The sequence below is a fragment of the Artibeus jamaicensis genome, unplaced genomic scaffold, assembly GCF_021234435.1.
Source record: "Artibeus jamaicensis isolate MK-2021 breed Jamaican fruit bat unplaced genomic scaffold, CSHL_Jam_final contig_685, whole genome shotgun sequence".
NCBI classification, from domain to species: Eukaryota; Metazoa; Chordata; class Mammalia; order Chiroptera; family Phyllostomidae; genus Artibeus; species Artibeus jamaicensis.
The window spans coordinates 10,602,573-10,619,477 of NW_026521924.1; the positions used below are offsets into that span (position 1 = coordinate 10,602,573).

The following is a 16,905-nucleotide window of genomic DNA, read 5'->3' on the forward strand; positions in this document are numbered from 1 at the left end:
GTTTCACACAGTTGACACCTCAATAGACCAACATACCTATGCAACCTGTGCAACAGAGGACTGGCTCAATTTGAAAAGATGGTCAGATACAAGTTGTATATTACTCACACAAAGCCCAATTCACTTACACCACCAGACAAAGTATATCCTCTAGAACACAAACACTACATGCTTTGAGCACATTCATTTGTAGATTATTCATGTGTTCGATAAGCAAAAGGTCGAATACTAAGTGATTATTTCCTACCTGTAGCATCTGACTCTTTCCCAAGCCTGGATCTCCAACAACAAGGACATGCGGGTCTCCCCGAATGGGAATTCTGTTTTTGTCGTCTGCATATTTCTGGCTTCCTCCAAACAGGGCTAATGCCAAACCTGCTTTAACAAGCTCAAGTGTGAAAGAAGGGAAAGTGAGTAAAACATAAAGATGACTACCAACAGGATGCTACTCCTTTTATTTTACAACATTTATTTGTTTGGGGGTTTCCTTTTAAAGCATGATTGAACTTTTTTCCTAAGAAAAGCAAGTCTAATCATATAAAACACTATAAGGTAAATTATTAAAAAGCAAAAACTAGAAAGCACATAAAATCAGAGCGGTATCTTAAAACTTGCTAAGTGAAAAGCTACCCTGCAAGGCACTAATCATTTCTACATAAAACTAAGGACTATTTGTTCGTTTCTGCTTTAATGTTTCAGGTCCAGAGTCAGTTTAGAAGCCCGTTCCTATTAACTCTAGTTGGTAAGCGGCTTTCTCCTACAGGGGGCTGTAGTTTGCCTGTCATATCACTCATTTATAGAGAATAACGATTCATATTAAATGAACAATTAAGTGGCCAACAGAAACTAGCTATTTTTTATAAAGTCTTTATGTTGCCAACTTTATATACTTTGAGCAAAGATGAAGAAAGTACTTACTTCATGGCCAAAAATGACAGGGCAAAGCGAGCTGAAAAACAGAAGACAGCATGAATTCTCACTTCCACTTCACTGATCTATTAGAACAGGGGTTGCAAACTCGTTTACACCCGGGGCCACATCAGCCTTGCAGTTGCCTTCAAAGGGCTGAATGTAATTTCAACTCCTTAACAGTTAAGGAGTAGTTACATTTATACAGTCCTAAAGTTATTTCAGTCCTTTGAAGATAAGTGCGAGGCTAGTTATCTGCAAAGCCTAGTGCCCAAAGCCTAGATCAATTTTCTAATACAATACGTTTCAAACCTCGGTTCTTTATCTCTCTTAGATACACATATTATTCAGCCTCATTTTCCCCTATTTCTTCAAAATTATCCAAAGAAATGTCCAAAAAGTAACAGAATAACAGCACTATTGATTATATTAAGTAAAATCTCATTTAATTTTCAGAATATCCTTCTGAGATGAGTATTATTATTTCCATTTTAAGATAAAAATGAAAAAGAAATTAGGTAACGTGCTCCAGATCACACTGGAAATAAAGTGGCTGAAGCAAGATTCTGATTTGGGTTTATCTCCCAAAAAGAGCTCTTGCCCTGCCTGGTGTGGCTCAGTGGTTGATTGAGTCCCAGCCTGCGAAAGAAACAAAGGGTCGCCAATTGGATTCCCAGTAGTCAGGGCACAAGCCTGGGTTGCAGGCCAGGTCCCCAGTGGGCAGGCACAGGAGAGACAACCACACACTGATGTTTCTCTCTTTCTCCCTCCCTACAAAATAAATAAATAAATAAATAAAATCTTTAAAATAAAAAAAAAGCTCTTAACTGCTAAAGTAAAAATGCCTCTACTTTGCTTCTTCTCTACTGCATGGCAATAACAAGGAAATAAAAGATGCAGAATGCAATTTCTGTGTGACTCTCTTCGTTTTTAAAAGTTAAAAAAAAAGCACAAAACCTACATACAACTAACTGAAATAACTCGGGATTTCGCTGTCCCATCACTCTTCTGCTGAGGAACTTGCAAGTACATTTTCCTTAGTTGCTTAAACTGGAGATCAGCACACTCTTCTGCAGAGGACCAACAGGAAGCATTTATGAGCCATTTGTTCTGTCTCAACCCTGGAGTATTCTGTACTCCAATAAAAGTTTATTTATGGGCTGCAAAACTTGAATTTCATATAACTCTTCATGTTATGAGATATCCTTTTGATTTTTTATCAGCCATTAAAAAATGTAAAAATCATGCTTAGTAGGGTCAAACAAAAATGAGCAGTTAACTTGATATGGCCTGTGAATGCTAGTTTGCAACAATTTTGACTAGTTTTGTGTTACATGTAGCCAAAAACATCCCAACAAACAAACACATAATAAAATTTCAGATAACTTCATACATACTTGACAATGAGTTTGAACAGGTTTTCTTCAGCTTGAATCTCCTGAATGGCATAAAGTTCTTTAAGTGAGAAGTCTAGCAACATTCCATGCTTACACTCATCCTCAGAAGCCTTTGATTTCTGTCCTTTGCTATTGCTAACAGAATTTGCTTCAATGTACAAAAGGAACATACACTTATCATTCTTATTTCGAGAACCTGTAAATTTCAAAGTATGAAATGTAATAATTAATATTTTCATTTTCCCTACACAGATTCAAGTAGAATGTACAAGAAAGGCACAATGAGCTACAAATAAAACTTTGTTTCACCTGTGTAAGAAACAAGGCACTCCCTTAATTAACCGAGATTCGGAAGTAGCTTTAAAAAAAGACAAATGCTGACAAATTACTGAGAGAAGAATCACACCACACCTTCTTCGGCATTTGAGACTTTGACCACTCCAGTTATAGTCACCGTGTCTCCTGGAACGCAGCTATCCACAAGATCGTGAACAAGCTCACATTCTATCGTTCGTGGGATCCGACCTGCCTCTCGCTGATCGTCAGACATCAGCTCCTGGATTCTAAAAAGGGAAACAATTTTCAGTGAGAACACATATTGACTCTGGGTTGTTTCTTTTACACATTAACTATTCAGGGTCCATATAGTGCTGAGCTAGATAAAGGGCCAATTCGTTTTTTAAAAGTTATTTTGAAAAGTTCAATGGAGTATCTAAAATTACTTTAGCAGCTTGCAGTTAAGGATGGGATGGCAGATGAGTGTGCGCATTTGTCATCCTCCCTCCCAACTGTCCACCAAAATTACAGTCACTAAAAGAGTAAAGGCAAGTTGTAGGGTGTTGCAGAGATGTCATCAACAAAAAAGATACTGAAATCTTAGAAAACAGCAAATGGGAAAGTTTGGGTTTCCCATTTGATGGACAAAACAAAATGATGTCCAGCATAAAGGAAAAAGATACAGAAAAGTGGGAGCCAAAGTTTTATACCCCTAGGTGTGATTTCCTAATATCAGAAGAAAACTGTTCAAATCCAAGGAAAATACTGGTGTCGGATGAGTGCTAGACTTATTGGGATGAGTGCTTCGTAAGGCATCTAAGTGTCCAATCACTATGTTGTACACCTGAAATGAATGTAATATTGTATGTCAACTGTAATTGACAAAGAAATTCCTTTAAAAAGTGGGAAAAATACAGTTATAATATTTAAGCCCATTTTCTTTCTGCTGTTTTTACCTGAAAACAAAGAGATTTTGTTCAAATAATTAAGTTACCCTGAATCTTCTATGCATATATCCTACTGTGGTCCTTCTAGCACATCTGAAGCCCTTGTCACACCCTTCAGTGGTCAAAGTCCCATAGACATGGGCTGCAAACCAGGCACCTGCACTCACCAGGACACGGTCACACTCAGGAGTCTTACACACGTCCCCTTTCATAAAATACAGTGTTTGTAACTATCGCAGCATAGTGAATAATTATTACTTATGTCTTGGTTTTTACAGGGCAGAAGGGGGTAAAGCTAGGACAAAGCTTGGTAGGAGTCAGCAATCCACCTCACTTTCCCCCAGATTCTACTTTTTAAAGACCACTACCTCCTGTTTCAGCCAGGTTTCCTGGAGAGCGCGCTACCCTCAAACTACTCATTATTTTACATTTAGGATGAAGTTATGGAACTATAGTCAGAAAAATGGGATAAACTATTGTATTAAACACACATACACAAAATCTGACTTATGAAAAAAAAGTTTAAAAAAAATCTATAGTAGAATGCCTCATGGATAGTGAAAACATGAGATGAAACATGCCCATTTCTAAGAAATTCTTTATTTTTATTTTAAACTTTCAAATCAATATTATTTTGATCATAACTCATATAGAATTATACAGCTTTGATTATGATCTACATTCATCCAGTTCATTGAGTCAGATAAATGAGAAATAACATGAACTATTTCTCAACAGCAAAAGGACATAATACTTGCATATCAAATCCTTTTTGGAATCCAAGAGAACAAGTTTTGAATAAATGATTATTTCACCACACTGACTCCTAATCAAACCTTTTATTAGCTACTTTATCACTGTGTACAAATAAAAGTCACTATAATTTGGGAAATCATAGGTTTTCTGGGCAGTATGAGACGTCTAATCCCTGTCTGTTAGTAAACAGTGTGATTGCTTACTTAATTGACTGCCAGTCCATCGTCACGGTGAGAGGAGAGCTACGTAGAGCAGTAAAAGACTTCCCTCGACATGTAGGCTCAGGACACTGTAATGAGATTTATTCACATTCAGATTTGTGATAAAGTAGTCACATCTTAAGTTAAAGTGTTTTATTTGCATTGTTTTAAAAATATTTCTCAGAATGTAAAATGCAGTAAGAGCTGCAATGATTTCTTATTTCCTTCTGCACTCATTCTGTATCACAAGCTTTTGAGGTACTTTTTCAGCTGGTCCCTCTTGATCACTGCTCTTATTCTTCTGCTGCGGGTGTGCAAGGCCCCTCACGTGCCTCTCACCCTAAGCCCTGTTCCTGCTTTGTGCCCATGCAGTCCCTGCTCCTTGAATGCCTCTTGCCTACAGTCCCACATACTCAGCCTCAGTCTTCCCCTTTCCAGAAGCCTTTCCTGGGTCTTCTTTAATCACCAGCTCTCATATCTAGCCTCGTTTTGCACTGCTTGTATAGAATAATATATATTATAACACACAGGCAGTCCTCAACATATGAGCAAGTTGTGTTTTAAGTTTTCAAACGTCACTTGTTTGCTGATTGGACTTTGAAGTACATTTATGAATTCAGAGATTGTGGCAGACTTTATTTTCCAAACATGGTTGCATAGTATCTCCTCATGAGTCTTTCTATAATATTGCCACTCCCCCATCAAGAAATGGAGTCTAATTTCCCCTTCTTGGAATCTGGACAGGATTCTGACTCGGTTTGTAACCAACAGAGTATGACAGAAGTGAGACCACCTGACTTTGGAGGCTAGCTCAAAAGGCAAAGCTGTTTCTGCCTGTCAGCTGGAGCTGTCTCCTAAAGCACTCACAGCAGCCATGTGAGCCATGTGCCCTGAGCTGTTGTATGAGAAGCCAAAAGCAGCCCACAGAGAAAAACTACAGGGAGCGATGCCTGGCGAGCCCCTGGCCACACCACCCCTTGCTATTTCAGCCCCTGCCACCATTTGACTACAACTATTTGAGAGATTTAGAGCCAGAACTACCCAACCAAGCAGTTCTTTCAAACTCCTGACCACAGAAACCACGAGAAATAATAAAATGATTATTTTTCTTTTGAGCTACTAAGTTCTAGGGTGATTTGCTTTGCAGCAATAGAGAATGGAACAGATTGCTTGGAACAACCATCTTTCTGGTCACTTCAGTTCACTGGAGTTGAGACACACACGGGACCTCTTCACACTACCAACTCATCTTATGAATCCACATTACTACCCACTATCTTAAAAGAGCACAGAAATACCCTGACCACACAGTTTACAGAAAATACCTGATTTGTATGAGGATTTAAGTTCTGGCCTCTGCACTAAGGCATTGCCTGAACCTTAAATCCAAACAAACAGTAGATGACACCAATATATCAACACTACTGATTATTCAGAACCAGTAGCTGAATCTAACATACCTTGTTCTTCCTGCAAGAGAAAGAAGTCTTAGAAATTTCAATTTGAGTAGAAGTATAATAAATGCTAAATTTACTAAAGTCCAAAAGATGGTAAAGGCAATTTTGGAAAAGAATAGATATGGCAAATCCAACTACTTCATCAAAAGTTTCAATAAGATCAATGTAAGTAAGATCATATGGAGTTGATATAGGACCAGAGATATAAAAGAAAATTACATGTCTCTTGGAACACAGTGTACTACAAAAGAAGCATTATCCATCAGTAGAAATAAACAGAGGGCTTAATTAATAACTGGTGACAAATGACTTTTAAACTAACAGAATAAAATTAGATCCTTAGCATTTTGCTAGTGATAAAATTAACTTCCAGATGCATGAAAGATCTAAATACAAAAAACAAGGCTTAGAAGTTTGGAGAAGCCCTGACTGGTGTGCCTCAGTGTATTGGGTGTCACCCTGCAAAGCGAAAGGTCACTGGTTCAATTCCTAGTCAGACCACATGCCTGGGTTGCAGGTTCAATCCCTGGACAGGACATGTGCAAGAGGCAACTGATTGATGTTTCTCACATCAATGTTTCTCTCCCTCTCTTTCTCTCCCCCTTCCCCTCTTCCTAAAAATAATAAAATATTTTTAAAAGGTATTTGGAGAAAATGTGCGAAATATATTTACAATGCCTATGTGAGGCCTTCTTAAGCAGGACATAAAACATAAAAGTCATAAAGGAAAACACTGATCAATTTGACCCCGTCAAAATGTAAAACTATACTACAAAAAATACACCACGAAGTTAAAAAAAACAAACCAAAGACTGGGAGAAAGTATCTATAATATATATAACCAATGACAGGCATCTAGAATTCATAAAGAACTATCAATAGTACAGCGGTCTCCCTTTATCTGTGCTTTCACTTTCTGCAGATAACCAAGAGTTAACTGCACTCTGAAAATATTAAATAAAAAAATTTCAGAAATAAACAACTTGTAAATTTTGAATTTTGTGCCGTTTTCAGGAGGCTGATGAAATCCCTCCCATTCTGTCCCTCCCGGAACATGACTCATCCCTTTGTCCAGCTTCTCCACGCTGTACACACTCTGGATTATCAGACCCACTTTAACAGTATCTGCAGCGCTTGTGTTCCTAACCCTTACTTAACAGCGGCGTTGAGGTGCAAGAGCAGTGATGCTATCGATTCTGATATGCCAAAGAAGATGTAAAGTGCTTCCTTCAAGTCAAAAGATATGTACGTGCAGAAAAAACACAGTATATACAGGGTTCAGTACTATCTGCCATTACAGGCAGCCACTGCGGGCTGCGGAGTGTACCTCTTGAAGATAAGGGGGGAGGGACCTAATGCATGAACAGAAAAGTGAATAGAAGCCATAAACAGAAAATTCAGTAAAGAATAAAAATGAACAGCCAATAAAGATGTGAGAAGATGCTCAACTATAACAAAAACCATACAAACTAATATTGAAAAGTGAATTACCATTTTATACACAACAGACTAGCAAACGAAAAAGCCTAACAATACCAAGTGTAAATAAAAACACTGAGAAATGCTAATTGCTTACCACTACCAGTAGGGGTATAAATTGGCACCTCATGAAGTTGAAAGTAAGCATATCCTGTAACTGAGAAATTCCTCTGCTAAGGAGGTATGTACAAGAATGTTCTCTACAGCATCATCTGTAATTGTGAAAAACTGGAAGTACAGATGTTCACCGGGAGAACAGATAATCAGTGGCTATTCATTTAATGGAATAGTCCCCAACAGTAAAAATGAAAGAATTAAATGTATCATCAAGATAGGTAGAACTCCAAAATACACACATAAAAATATGTTGAGAAATGTCACATTTGGTATATCACGTATGTAAATACACACAAGAAAATAAACCCTATATACCGGCAAGTATGAAAATGCAGACTTGAAGAATACACGCCAACCCCAGAAAGCGGCTGTCTGCAAGGAAGGTGCGAATTGGATGGAACTGGGGATAGGACCGGAGAATCCTGAATTTTAACTGTAACACTACTGTTGTTACGAAAATTAAGCTAAAATCACAAATATTAATATTCACCAACTCATAGTGGGTATATAAATATTAATTACATTATTCTCTGCACTTTTCCATAGTTTTAAAAATCTACAGTTTAAAAAAATGTTAATAAAGAAAAGAGCAACACTTTCAACCAGTAGAATAAATAAAACTTGATGTGTGTACCTATTGAGCCAAAATATAAAAACTGAATGGAAAGAATACACACTGACTTCCGGGTAAGGACTGTTACTGGGAACGGCACATGCAGGGGGCAACACTGAGACACTAATTTTATCGAAGCTTCGTATCTTTAAAAATATATCTGGAGCTGGCAGAATGTAAATTCTGAAAGGTGGATAGAAGAATATTTTATTATTTTATTTTCTATACCCTGAAGTATTTCATAATTGAAAAACTGAAAAGAAAAATAAACTCTGTATGCATAAACATCAGGAAGTGTTTTCTATAAAACTGTTTGCCTTCTTTACCAGGGTAAATAAAGTAGTTAACGAACATGATTATCACCTTTGTGGGAAGGTTATACTTTCCATCTGGAAGAGAAAAACTCTGGACTTCTCCACATGCAGCACAAAGAAAAGCCATCTTGGTGCAAAGAGGCTTTATGTTACTGACGCGAGCCACGGTCCCTCTCAGAGCCACGTATTTCCCGTAGTAATTTGCTCGGATGTTCTTGAGTTGTGTCAAGGGCTCATAGTTGTATACCCTAGGAACAAAAACAGGAACTATTTATCCATGAACTTCTCGAGAACCGTTAGGACACGTATTCTATAAATTCTGGAAAAGAAAAACAAAACCCTGATGATCACCTTATTCATCTCTTTTAACAAGACATTAAAATCTTCAAATACAATAAAGATGAATTAAAAAAAGAACAAAATTCCATTTGTTCTGTGTCTAGTAGCAAACTAATAATTTTAACAAAATATAATCACACCACTTAGTGTATTACATGGATCATTAAATTTGAACAGTAGAATCTTCGTAAGTACACATCCAAATTCAAAATTTACAAAAATCTGGAGGTTGGGAAATCAGCTTTTTTAGGCAGAAAAGGTTTATTTATTTATTTATGTCTTTGAAGAATTTCTCAGTGGGTTTACTTGGATGTGATGGCCACTGAGACAAAGAACTCATACCCTTTGTACTAACTTGTTTTTGCTTTAAAATATGAGAAACTCATTCTTAAACAGTCTTCAATGCCCAATTCTAAATATTTTAATACCAGCAAATCCCTCACCTTGCATGAATATGTGGCACATTGACCATAGTTTCTCCATCTTTAGACAATCCTTCTTGGGCTTGTAATTCAGCCGCATGCCTTTCCAGGTCCTTAGTTAACACCTAAACAGGACAGACATTTACTCAAAAGTGAGAAACATAAAGTTTATGAGTGTAAATAGTTCAGAACAGAACACTAACAGAACTCTTAATAGCCCTTTAAAACTCTGATATTCAATTATGACTACTTATTTTATATTGAATTATGTTTTACCTGGGATTTTGTTGTCCATGGACTGAAAACCTCCATGCATTCTGTCTGCTACCTTCCGTCCCAACTAAACCTAATCTTAAAGTCCTTATGGTTGCCTCAAAGCTATTATCTCCAGGATAGTTTATGGTGAGAAAGCATTTTCTTTTTCTCCATATTTATTGATTAAGATAGAGGAAATAAACATGACTTCTGAAATGCCCAATACCCACTCTCTTGGCATCGGACAATAAAATACTTAATATCTACTTGTGTACAAAGCAGTATGCTGACAATCTAAGAAAAAAAATAAGATACACATATACAGCTATAATTGTTGTAAGGACCATAAATATCAGGTAGAAATCTCATGCAAATTTTGAAAAGGGGTTGTTAGAAAGGTTTCACAGTAAGACAACTGAGTTAGGCCCCCAAAGTTTGGATATGCAAAGAAAGAGGCATTCCGTGCTGAATGGACAGAACATATTCTGAAGAGAGTTCAGTTTAGCTGGACGGTGGTGAATGAAGGAGAGCTGTGGGGAGAGGAAGAGGAACCAGATCATGGAAAGCCTTCAATGCCGTGTAAAGGATTTGGATTTCATTTAGTGAAAAAGTCATCAGAGTTTCCAAGAACATGTTTTACCATGTATGGCAACAGTTTATGAAAAATAATTAAGGCTTAATTAAGACAGAGCCAGTAAAGATGAAATAGAGGTGGATTTAAGTGACATTTTAAAAATAGAAATGAAAGGATATAGTGACTTGGATACTGAGAAATAACGAGCAAGAGGAGTCTGAAGACCACAGCCAAGGTTCCTAGTCTCGGGTACTAGCAATGTACACACCTTTGTAATGAACTGTTGTTCCTTTACATGGATACCCTTACTTCCTCTATGTTCTATGTCCAGTCCTAAAGACCCCTTTAAGACCCATCATAAACCATACGAACTCTATAGAATCTTCCTCTGAGCTATCCGCATTCCTCCACAACAGTAGAGAATCTTATCTCTGTATCTAAATGCACCCAGCAGCACTGTTCTGTCTGTCCTGAGATTTACTACACTTTGCCTGGAAGCATTTATGTGCTTGCCAACCTAAAAAGTGCTTTTACATATGTTGTGGGATCAGAATCTGAGAAAAACGCATTAGATGCAGCATGTATTATTATTTTCAACTTATATATGGGGAGACTACTCAGGAAGACTGACATGAATCTGAATCTGAGCTGGGTCTTTTTGTTCCAAGTTCACAACTGATACCACCACGATGCTCTCTCTTATCTTCCCTATAAGATTATATAGCTCTTTGAAACAATGGTTAATGTCCACACCATCTTTAATAAGATTAAACTAATTCAGATAAATTAGAAGTAAATGTTATATTTAAAGTAACATATTGTAGTGTGACAATGGACTGTGGGAACAGAGGTGGGATGGGTGGAGAAGGGCAAAGGGAGAAAAATGTATTAATTCATTTAAAACTCATTACATTTTAACAAAGTAACAGTGTTATTAAAATATCTCTTTTAATGAAAATAGCAACATTTTAAAAACAAAAAATTGAATAAGAAGAGTAACATTGTTTTCTATTTCAAATCTTTAATATCAGGCTTAATATAAGACAACTGGATTCCTTTAAAAAAATTTAAAAAGTAAGCTGCTGTATATGGAATGAATGGTATCTTTCAGGATTAGGACAGCAACCTTTTTGTTCTAGCCAACGTCTGAAAAACTAAGTATCTTTTAGAGAAGATACTGTTACTGTGAAATTTCTTTAAAACTTTAACAGAAGTCTCACAAAACAAATATTTACCTGATGTATTGCCAGACCCATGCAAGCCAAGGTTTTCTCCGGTGCATCCCTTAATTCATTTCCTATATTTGGTATCAATTTAGCTATTTCACTGTCTGCTGTCAATTCTTTAAAATCCACCAAAATACTTCCCTTTCTTTCTATTTCGTCCTGTAAAATATTAAGGTATGAACACAATAATTGCTCTTTCAGAACTGATTACAACTGAGCATTCAACTACACACTCTGTGAAAGCATACAATGTTTATATGGTGATAATATGTACTGTCAATTTTGTGGCCAAGCATGATTCCAATATTTAAAATATATTCACTTATTTATGCCTTTTAACAACCCTAGTGGTAGGGAGTAATAATGCTGTCATCCTCAATTGATAGATGAGAACACTGAGGCACAGAGAGGGTGAGGATTTCAACAAAGTCCACATTGCAGGTAAGTGGAAGGGCTGAGAGCTGGGGCAAGACAGTCTGGCTGCGGTGTCTATGATTACCTAGCACCTCAAATACATTGTTCAGTTAGATGACACAAAAAAAGTGGATTAGTAGTATTTTATTGCATAGGAATCTTACCTTATCATATAAATCAATATGCCTTGTGAAAAAATTTTCAAATGCTTGAATCTTCTCAATAAAAGGAGAGCTCTCGCTGTAAACTAAACAAATATGACATTAGCACCAATAATCACACTCACACAATCATAATTTTCCTGAGACAGAATAAATACAAGACAGTCGGCAGATGACTTTTTCCTACTGTTTTGCCTTCTGAATACATTTAGACAAGAAGTGGTATGAAATGGCCCTGGCTGGTGTAGCTCAGTGGATTGAGTGTGGGCCTGCAAAGCAAAGGTTCACCTGTTCAATTCCCAGTCAGGGCACATGCCAGGGTTGTGGGCCAGGTTCCCAGTAGGGAGCACATGAGAGGCAACCACACACTGATGTTTCTCTCCCTCTCTTTCTCCTTCCTTTCCCCTCTCTCTAAAAATAAATAAATAAAATATTTTTTTAAAAAAAGGAAAAAAGAAAGAAATGGTATAAAATGTCTACCTAAGATTCTGAAACAAATTTAGATTTAGGTTTACATAATCTGAAATGCACACAGCAGGTATTGCCCTAAAAGCACCAATACTTATGACAGATGTCTACTAGACTTATGGGGTGAGCACTCTGCAAGTTATATAAATGTCAAATCATTACATTGTACACCTGAAATTAATGTCAACTATAACTGAAAAAAACACAGCAATTTTCAACCTTTTCCATCTCAAGCACACAAACTAATTACTAAAATTCTGTGGTACACAAAAAAATATACTGTACACCAAAAAAATATACTGTACACATTTTTTGCTGATCTGACCAAAAACAATAGCTATAATTTTGATTCATACACTGGATAGCTATTGTTGTGTTAGCTGTTATAATTTTTATTTGACAATCTAAGGGAAAACAGGTCAGCGCCTCTGACTAAAGTCAGGTATTGCACGTTTTAAAGTTTCTTCCAGCACACTAGGGTGCTGCAGCACAAAGGCTGAAAACCACTGATACAGTAGGAAAAACCACTGATCAATCTCTCTTATCTCGTAAGAGACATAACAAGCCAGATCCTGTAACAGCACAGAAAGACAATTCTCCAAACCTATACAGACGGATGTATGACATTAGCTGGTGTTCTTGATTACAAAAGTGAGATTCCTTAACTGTGTTTCTATAGAAACCTGTGTTGGTTATCATCTCTCGGTTCCAAGCTTACCCTCTATCTTCCACCCTGTGACCTTATGATCAAGATCCGCACACTGAATTTCCCAGACTGCTATAGGTTCTGCCAGCGGGAGGCACTTTAGAGCCTCGAAGGTGGCAGGGAAGAAGAAAATAATCTATTCTTATTTCCAATTCTTCTCAGCATCCCTCCAGCTACAAAGGATAGCTATAGTTCCAGCTTCCAACTTCAAGCTTCAATTGTGCCATTCTTCCACCAGTTACCAGCAGCCACCAATTTAATTCACCTCAGATATCTAAGTACGACTCTTTAGGGTGACCTTCAGAGGTCAATGCAATGGTTTCACTGTGGCCGCTCTTTTGGATTCCTAGGTTCTGGTAACCTCAGAACTTTTGTTTCCTCAGTCATAAGGATGACTGCTGCATCCTGAAGTTACTACTATCTGGGGGGTTACCTCAATGTTCGCTTTTTGCTCTTTTAGTCTTCCATCTTTATAACCAATTTCCTGTATTAAATCCCCCTTTTGAAATACCTAGTGTGACTTCTGTGCTCCCCACTGATATAAAACCTAAACATAATAGTCTTAAAACATAAACATGATTTCTTTGGGTGAACTAGTATTAGAGAAGAGGGTATATATCAGTAAGCAAATGAATTATAGTAATATGAGATGTAACACCCAAAAACAAGTTAAAAAATTATAATTTATGTTACTTTCTGCACTACTATTTTACCTTCAGAGAGATAAAGCTTCCAGCCTTTATATGGTATGAACTGATCTAATGTTGACTGTAGTAGCAAAGACTGTGAGGTTTGTTCTAAAAACAAAACAGAAAACTAGGTTAGTAGAGATAGCAAACATTTTTTTCCAATTTGCTCTACCTACCAACAATGAGAACTTGACATGATATTAACAGAATCTAAATTGCAGGTTTCAATAAGAAGTTTTGGATATTAACATTCAAAAACTGCCTTATAGGGTTAACATCAGTAAAAGACAGACTGAAATTTGAGTTAAACTGCTTTGTATGCCAGGCATGAATAGATTCCTTCGTGGAAAAAAACAAAAGCAAAAACAATCACTGACCTCCCCTACCAGAAGCATCTTTTCCTATGGTTTTACTCAAGTCAGGTTTGTATCCTCTTTCTCGCCATTTTCCTGAGAAGTTCCCTCCACCTCTTCCTCTTTTCCAGCTTTGAAATCTTCCTCGTCCGAAACCTCTGCCTCTAAATTCTCCATTCATGTCTTCTAAGAGAGATTAGGAAAGTCTTCATCAAAATTATAGCAGATATAGTGCTCCTAAAAATGCATTCACTAGTAAATAAGTGAAAAATAATATAATGTACTTTAACAATAGTCAACCGGTTTGCAGCATTGTACAATGTGGTAAGAACCTATTATTCTTCTAATCTGCAGTTACTCTTCTAATCCTCATTTTTTTAAGGTCTATCACAGATGTTTAACAAGTATACTGAATGTTCACAAGCTAAAAATAAAAGGTACTGTACTTGTTTTCAAGAAGCTCCAACAGAGAGTAAGACAGATAATTAAGACACCTTGTTTGCAGAATTTTGAGACTTTTTATAGGGCAGCACTGACTGAAAATAATTCTGACCGGTGAGACACTACAAATACATCATTATAGCTTTTTTATATAGTCAATCCTACAGTGCCACACCCACTTTTTCTAGAGATACATGGATATTCTTACACAAGCATCCAAGGTAGAATGTTCTAAGGAAGCAAAGGAGTGGGAAAGGATACATACAAGGTCTGTCCAGAAGGTATCCAGCCATGCAATATAAAAAATAGAGACACTTATTGAAGAAGATACAAGAAACATTGTACATAGGACAATGATACCTCAGTCCCATTCAAAGTAGGCCCCTTGGGACCTTACACAGTTCTCCCAATTGCCATCAGCTGCCCCATCATATTTTCCTAAATCTAACTGATAGTCTGAAATCTCTCCCCTTTCAAAGGTAATTTTAGTTTTGGGAGAAGCCAGAAGTCACAGGGCACTACATCTGGACTACAGGGGAGCTGAGTCATCAGGGTGATTTTATGTTTTGACAAAAACCTCTGTCCAAGACATGATGCATGAGCAGGTACATTGTTGTGATGAAGCTGCCAATCACCACTTGCCCATAGCTGTGGCTTTCTGAATCATCCAAATAGTTACCACAGAGTAATGTTCAACCTGAATGCAAAATCTGATGCAGTTTCATTGCTCTACTCACTCAGTTATTTTCGATGCAAAGGCCACACAGTACACATGCTCACTCAATGGCATCTACTGCCTCCACTGACTAGTACAGTGAAGTCCTCACTGTTCATGCACGCACATTCCAGCCCATTCTCCTTCGCTGCCTGGTTACATTGACATGGGGCAAACCTTTCTCATTACATTAACAATAGCTGGACTTTTTCCAGACAGACCTCATATATACATGGTTCAACCTTTCTTTCTCTGTAGGAGACCAAATGGGAAAGATGCTAATTTTCCAGGAGACTTCCATAACTGTCTTAACAATAGAAGCAAGATTAATTCTAGGTCAATACTGATTAAATGGATTATTTGCAATGGATAAGTTTTTTGGAAAGTATGTCCATATTTGTTATACTATTTTTGCTAATTATGCCTTTACATTTTTTGTTTTGTACATAGCAAGATACTCATTTTTATTAAACTTAAACCCATAAAAATAGTTTCTGGCTGAGTATCAATAAATTGAAATATGTGACCTTTAAAAGTGAGTTTTAAAATAACTCATATAAGTGGAGCACAGGGCATTTTTAGGGCAGTGAAACCACTGTGATACTGTAAAGGTGGATATGATATTACGCATTTGTCAAAATTCATGGATCTGTACAGGACAAACAGTGAATCCTAATGTAAACTATGGACTTTGGATAATAATAATGTATTGCATTTGGCCCATCAACTGCAATAAATTTATTACACTAATGCAGGAGGCAAATAGGGGGATACTGGGAGGAGGAATATGTATGGGAACTCTTTACACCTTGTACAATTTTTCTGTAAACCTAAAACTACTCTGAAAGTCTTTTTAAAAAGTTCATATCCTAAATATAAATAGTTCATATCCTAAATAGTTCATATCCTAAATATAAAAAGAATATGCCTGTATACAGTAGTGCAATTCATTAAAGAGCGCGTATCTAAATCTTTCTTTGAAGGGATTTAAATAATAAGTTAACTACGGGAGTTCACAGTGTTAGGGCAAGACAGGACTTTGATAATCATCTAGACATCACACATTAAGAAACTACAGGCCAAAGAAATTGATCAAAATCAAAGTTGTCTGGTGGCAGTACTGAGCTCAAAACTTCCTCTTCAGACAACCCAGCTGAAGAGCTCCTTCCACAAGGCTACATGGCATTTCTTTCTCTAATGAGATAACTGGGTGAAAATAACTAGTAAAATCTCCAACACAAATGCAAGTAGTATGACTGGAAAATGAGTAAAGGAGCCACCCGTCGGCCTGCTGTGCTTCGTTAAATACCCTACTTCACTTACGTCTGCTCAGGCTAAGTTCTCACAGGCATATAGCGATCCCAAAGCCGTCCTACTTCCCACCCGGGCCGACCGAGTCCTGGGTAGGAGCGGATCCGCCCGGCTAGTTCTCCCTTCCCTTCGGGAAGAAGCAGGGCGGGGCCGAAAGGAGACTCCAAGATCTCAGGTGACCCCTGCCAAGTCCCGCAGTTCCCTTCAGCTGCAGCTCTCTTGACGTCCCCACGCGGGACTCAGTCTGAGCTTCGGGAGTAGCTCAGGGACCCGCTTCTCCACTATGGCCACGAAGGCTCGCAGAAAGATATGCAGCGCGGTTCAACCTTTTTCCAATTTCCATTTTAGCGCTACTATAACGCAACT

The 16,905-nt window shown here is 37.4% G+C and overlaps 1 protein-coding gene across 4 annotated transcripts in view; it reads right to left on the reverse strand.

The window, feature by feature from the left end:
• MCM8 (minichromosome maintenance 8 homologous recombination repair factor) overlaps nt 1-16,875 on the reverse strand; it is a 40,266-nt gene extending 23,391 nt beyond the window's left edge. The window contains exons 1-12 of one of the 4 annotated variants that reach the window (XM_037147738.2): nt 16,552-16,875; nt 14,097-14,255; nt 13,744-13,827; nt 11,860-11,942; nt 11,291-11,440; nt 9,248-9,351; nt 8,515-8,713; nt 4,489-4,574; nt 2,718-2,869; nt 2,307-2,502; nt 919-949; nt 248-388 (exon numbers count right to left, since the gene is read on the reverse strand). In XM_037147738.2, the coding sequence (XP_037003633.2) occupies nt 248-388; nt 919-949; nt 2,307-2,502; nt 2,718-2,869; nt 4,489-4,574; nt 8,515-8,713; nt 9,248-9,351; nt 11,291-11,440; nt 11,860-11,942; nt 13,744-13,827; nt 14,097-14,253 (1,383 nt within the window). In that variant the 5' untranslated portion in view covers nt 14,254-14,255; nt 16,552-16,875. Of the gene's footprint in view, nt 1-247; nt 389-918; nt 950-2,306; nt 2,503-2,717; nt 2,870-4,488; nt 4,575-8,514; nt 8,714-9,247; nt 9,352-11,290; nt 11,441-11,859; nt 11,943-13,743; nt 13,828-14,096; nt 14,259-16,551 lie in introns of all 4 variants that reach the window. The other 3 variants (XM_037147736.2, XM_037147737.2, XM_037147739.2) reach the window with 3 other exon arrangements.
• Between the last annotated feature and the right edge of the window lie 30 nt (nt 16,876-16,905).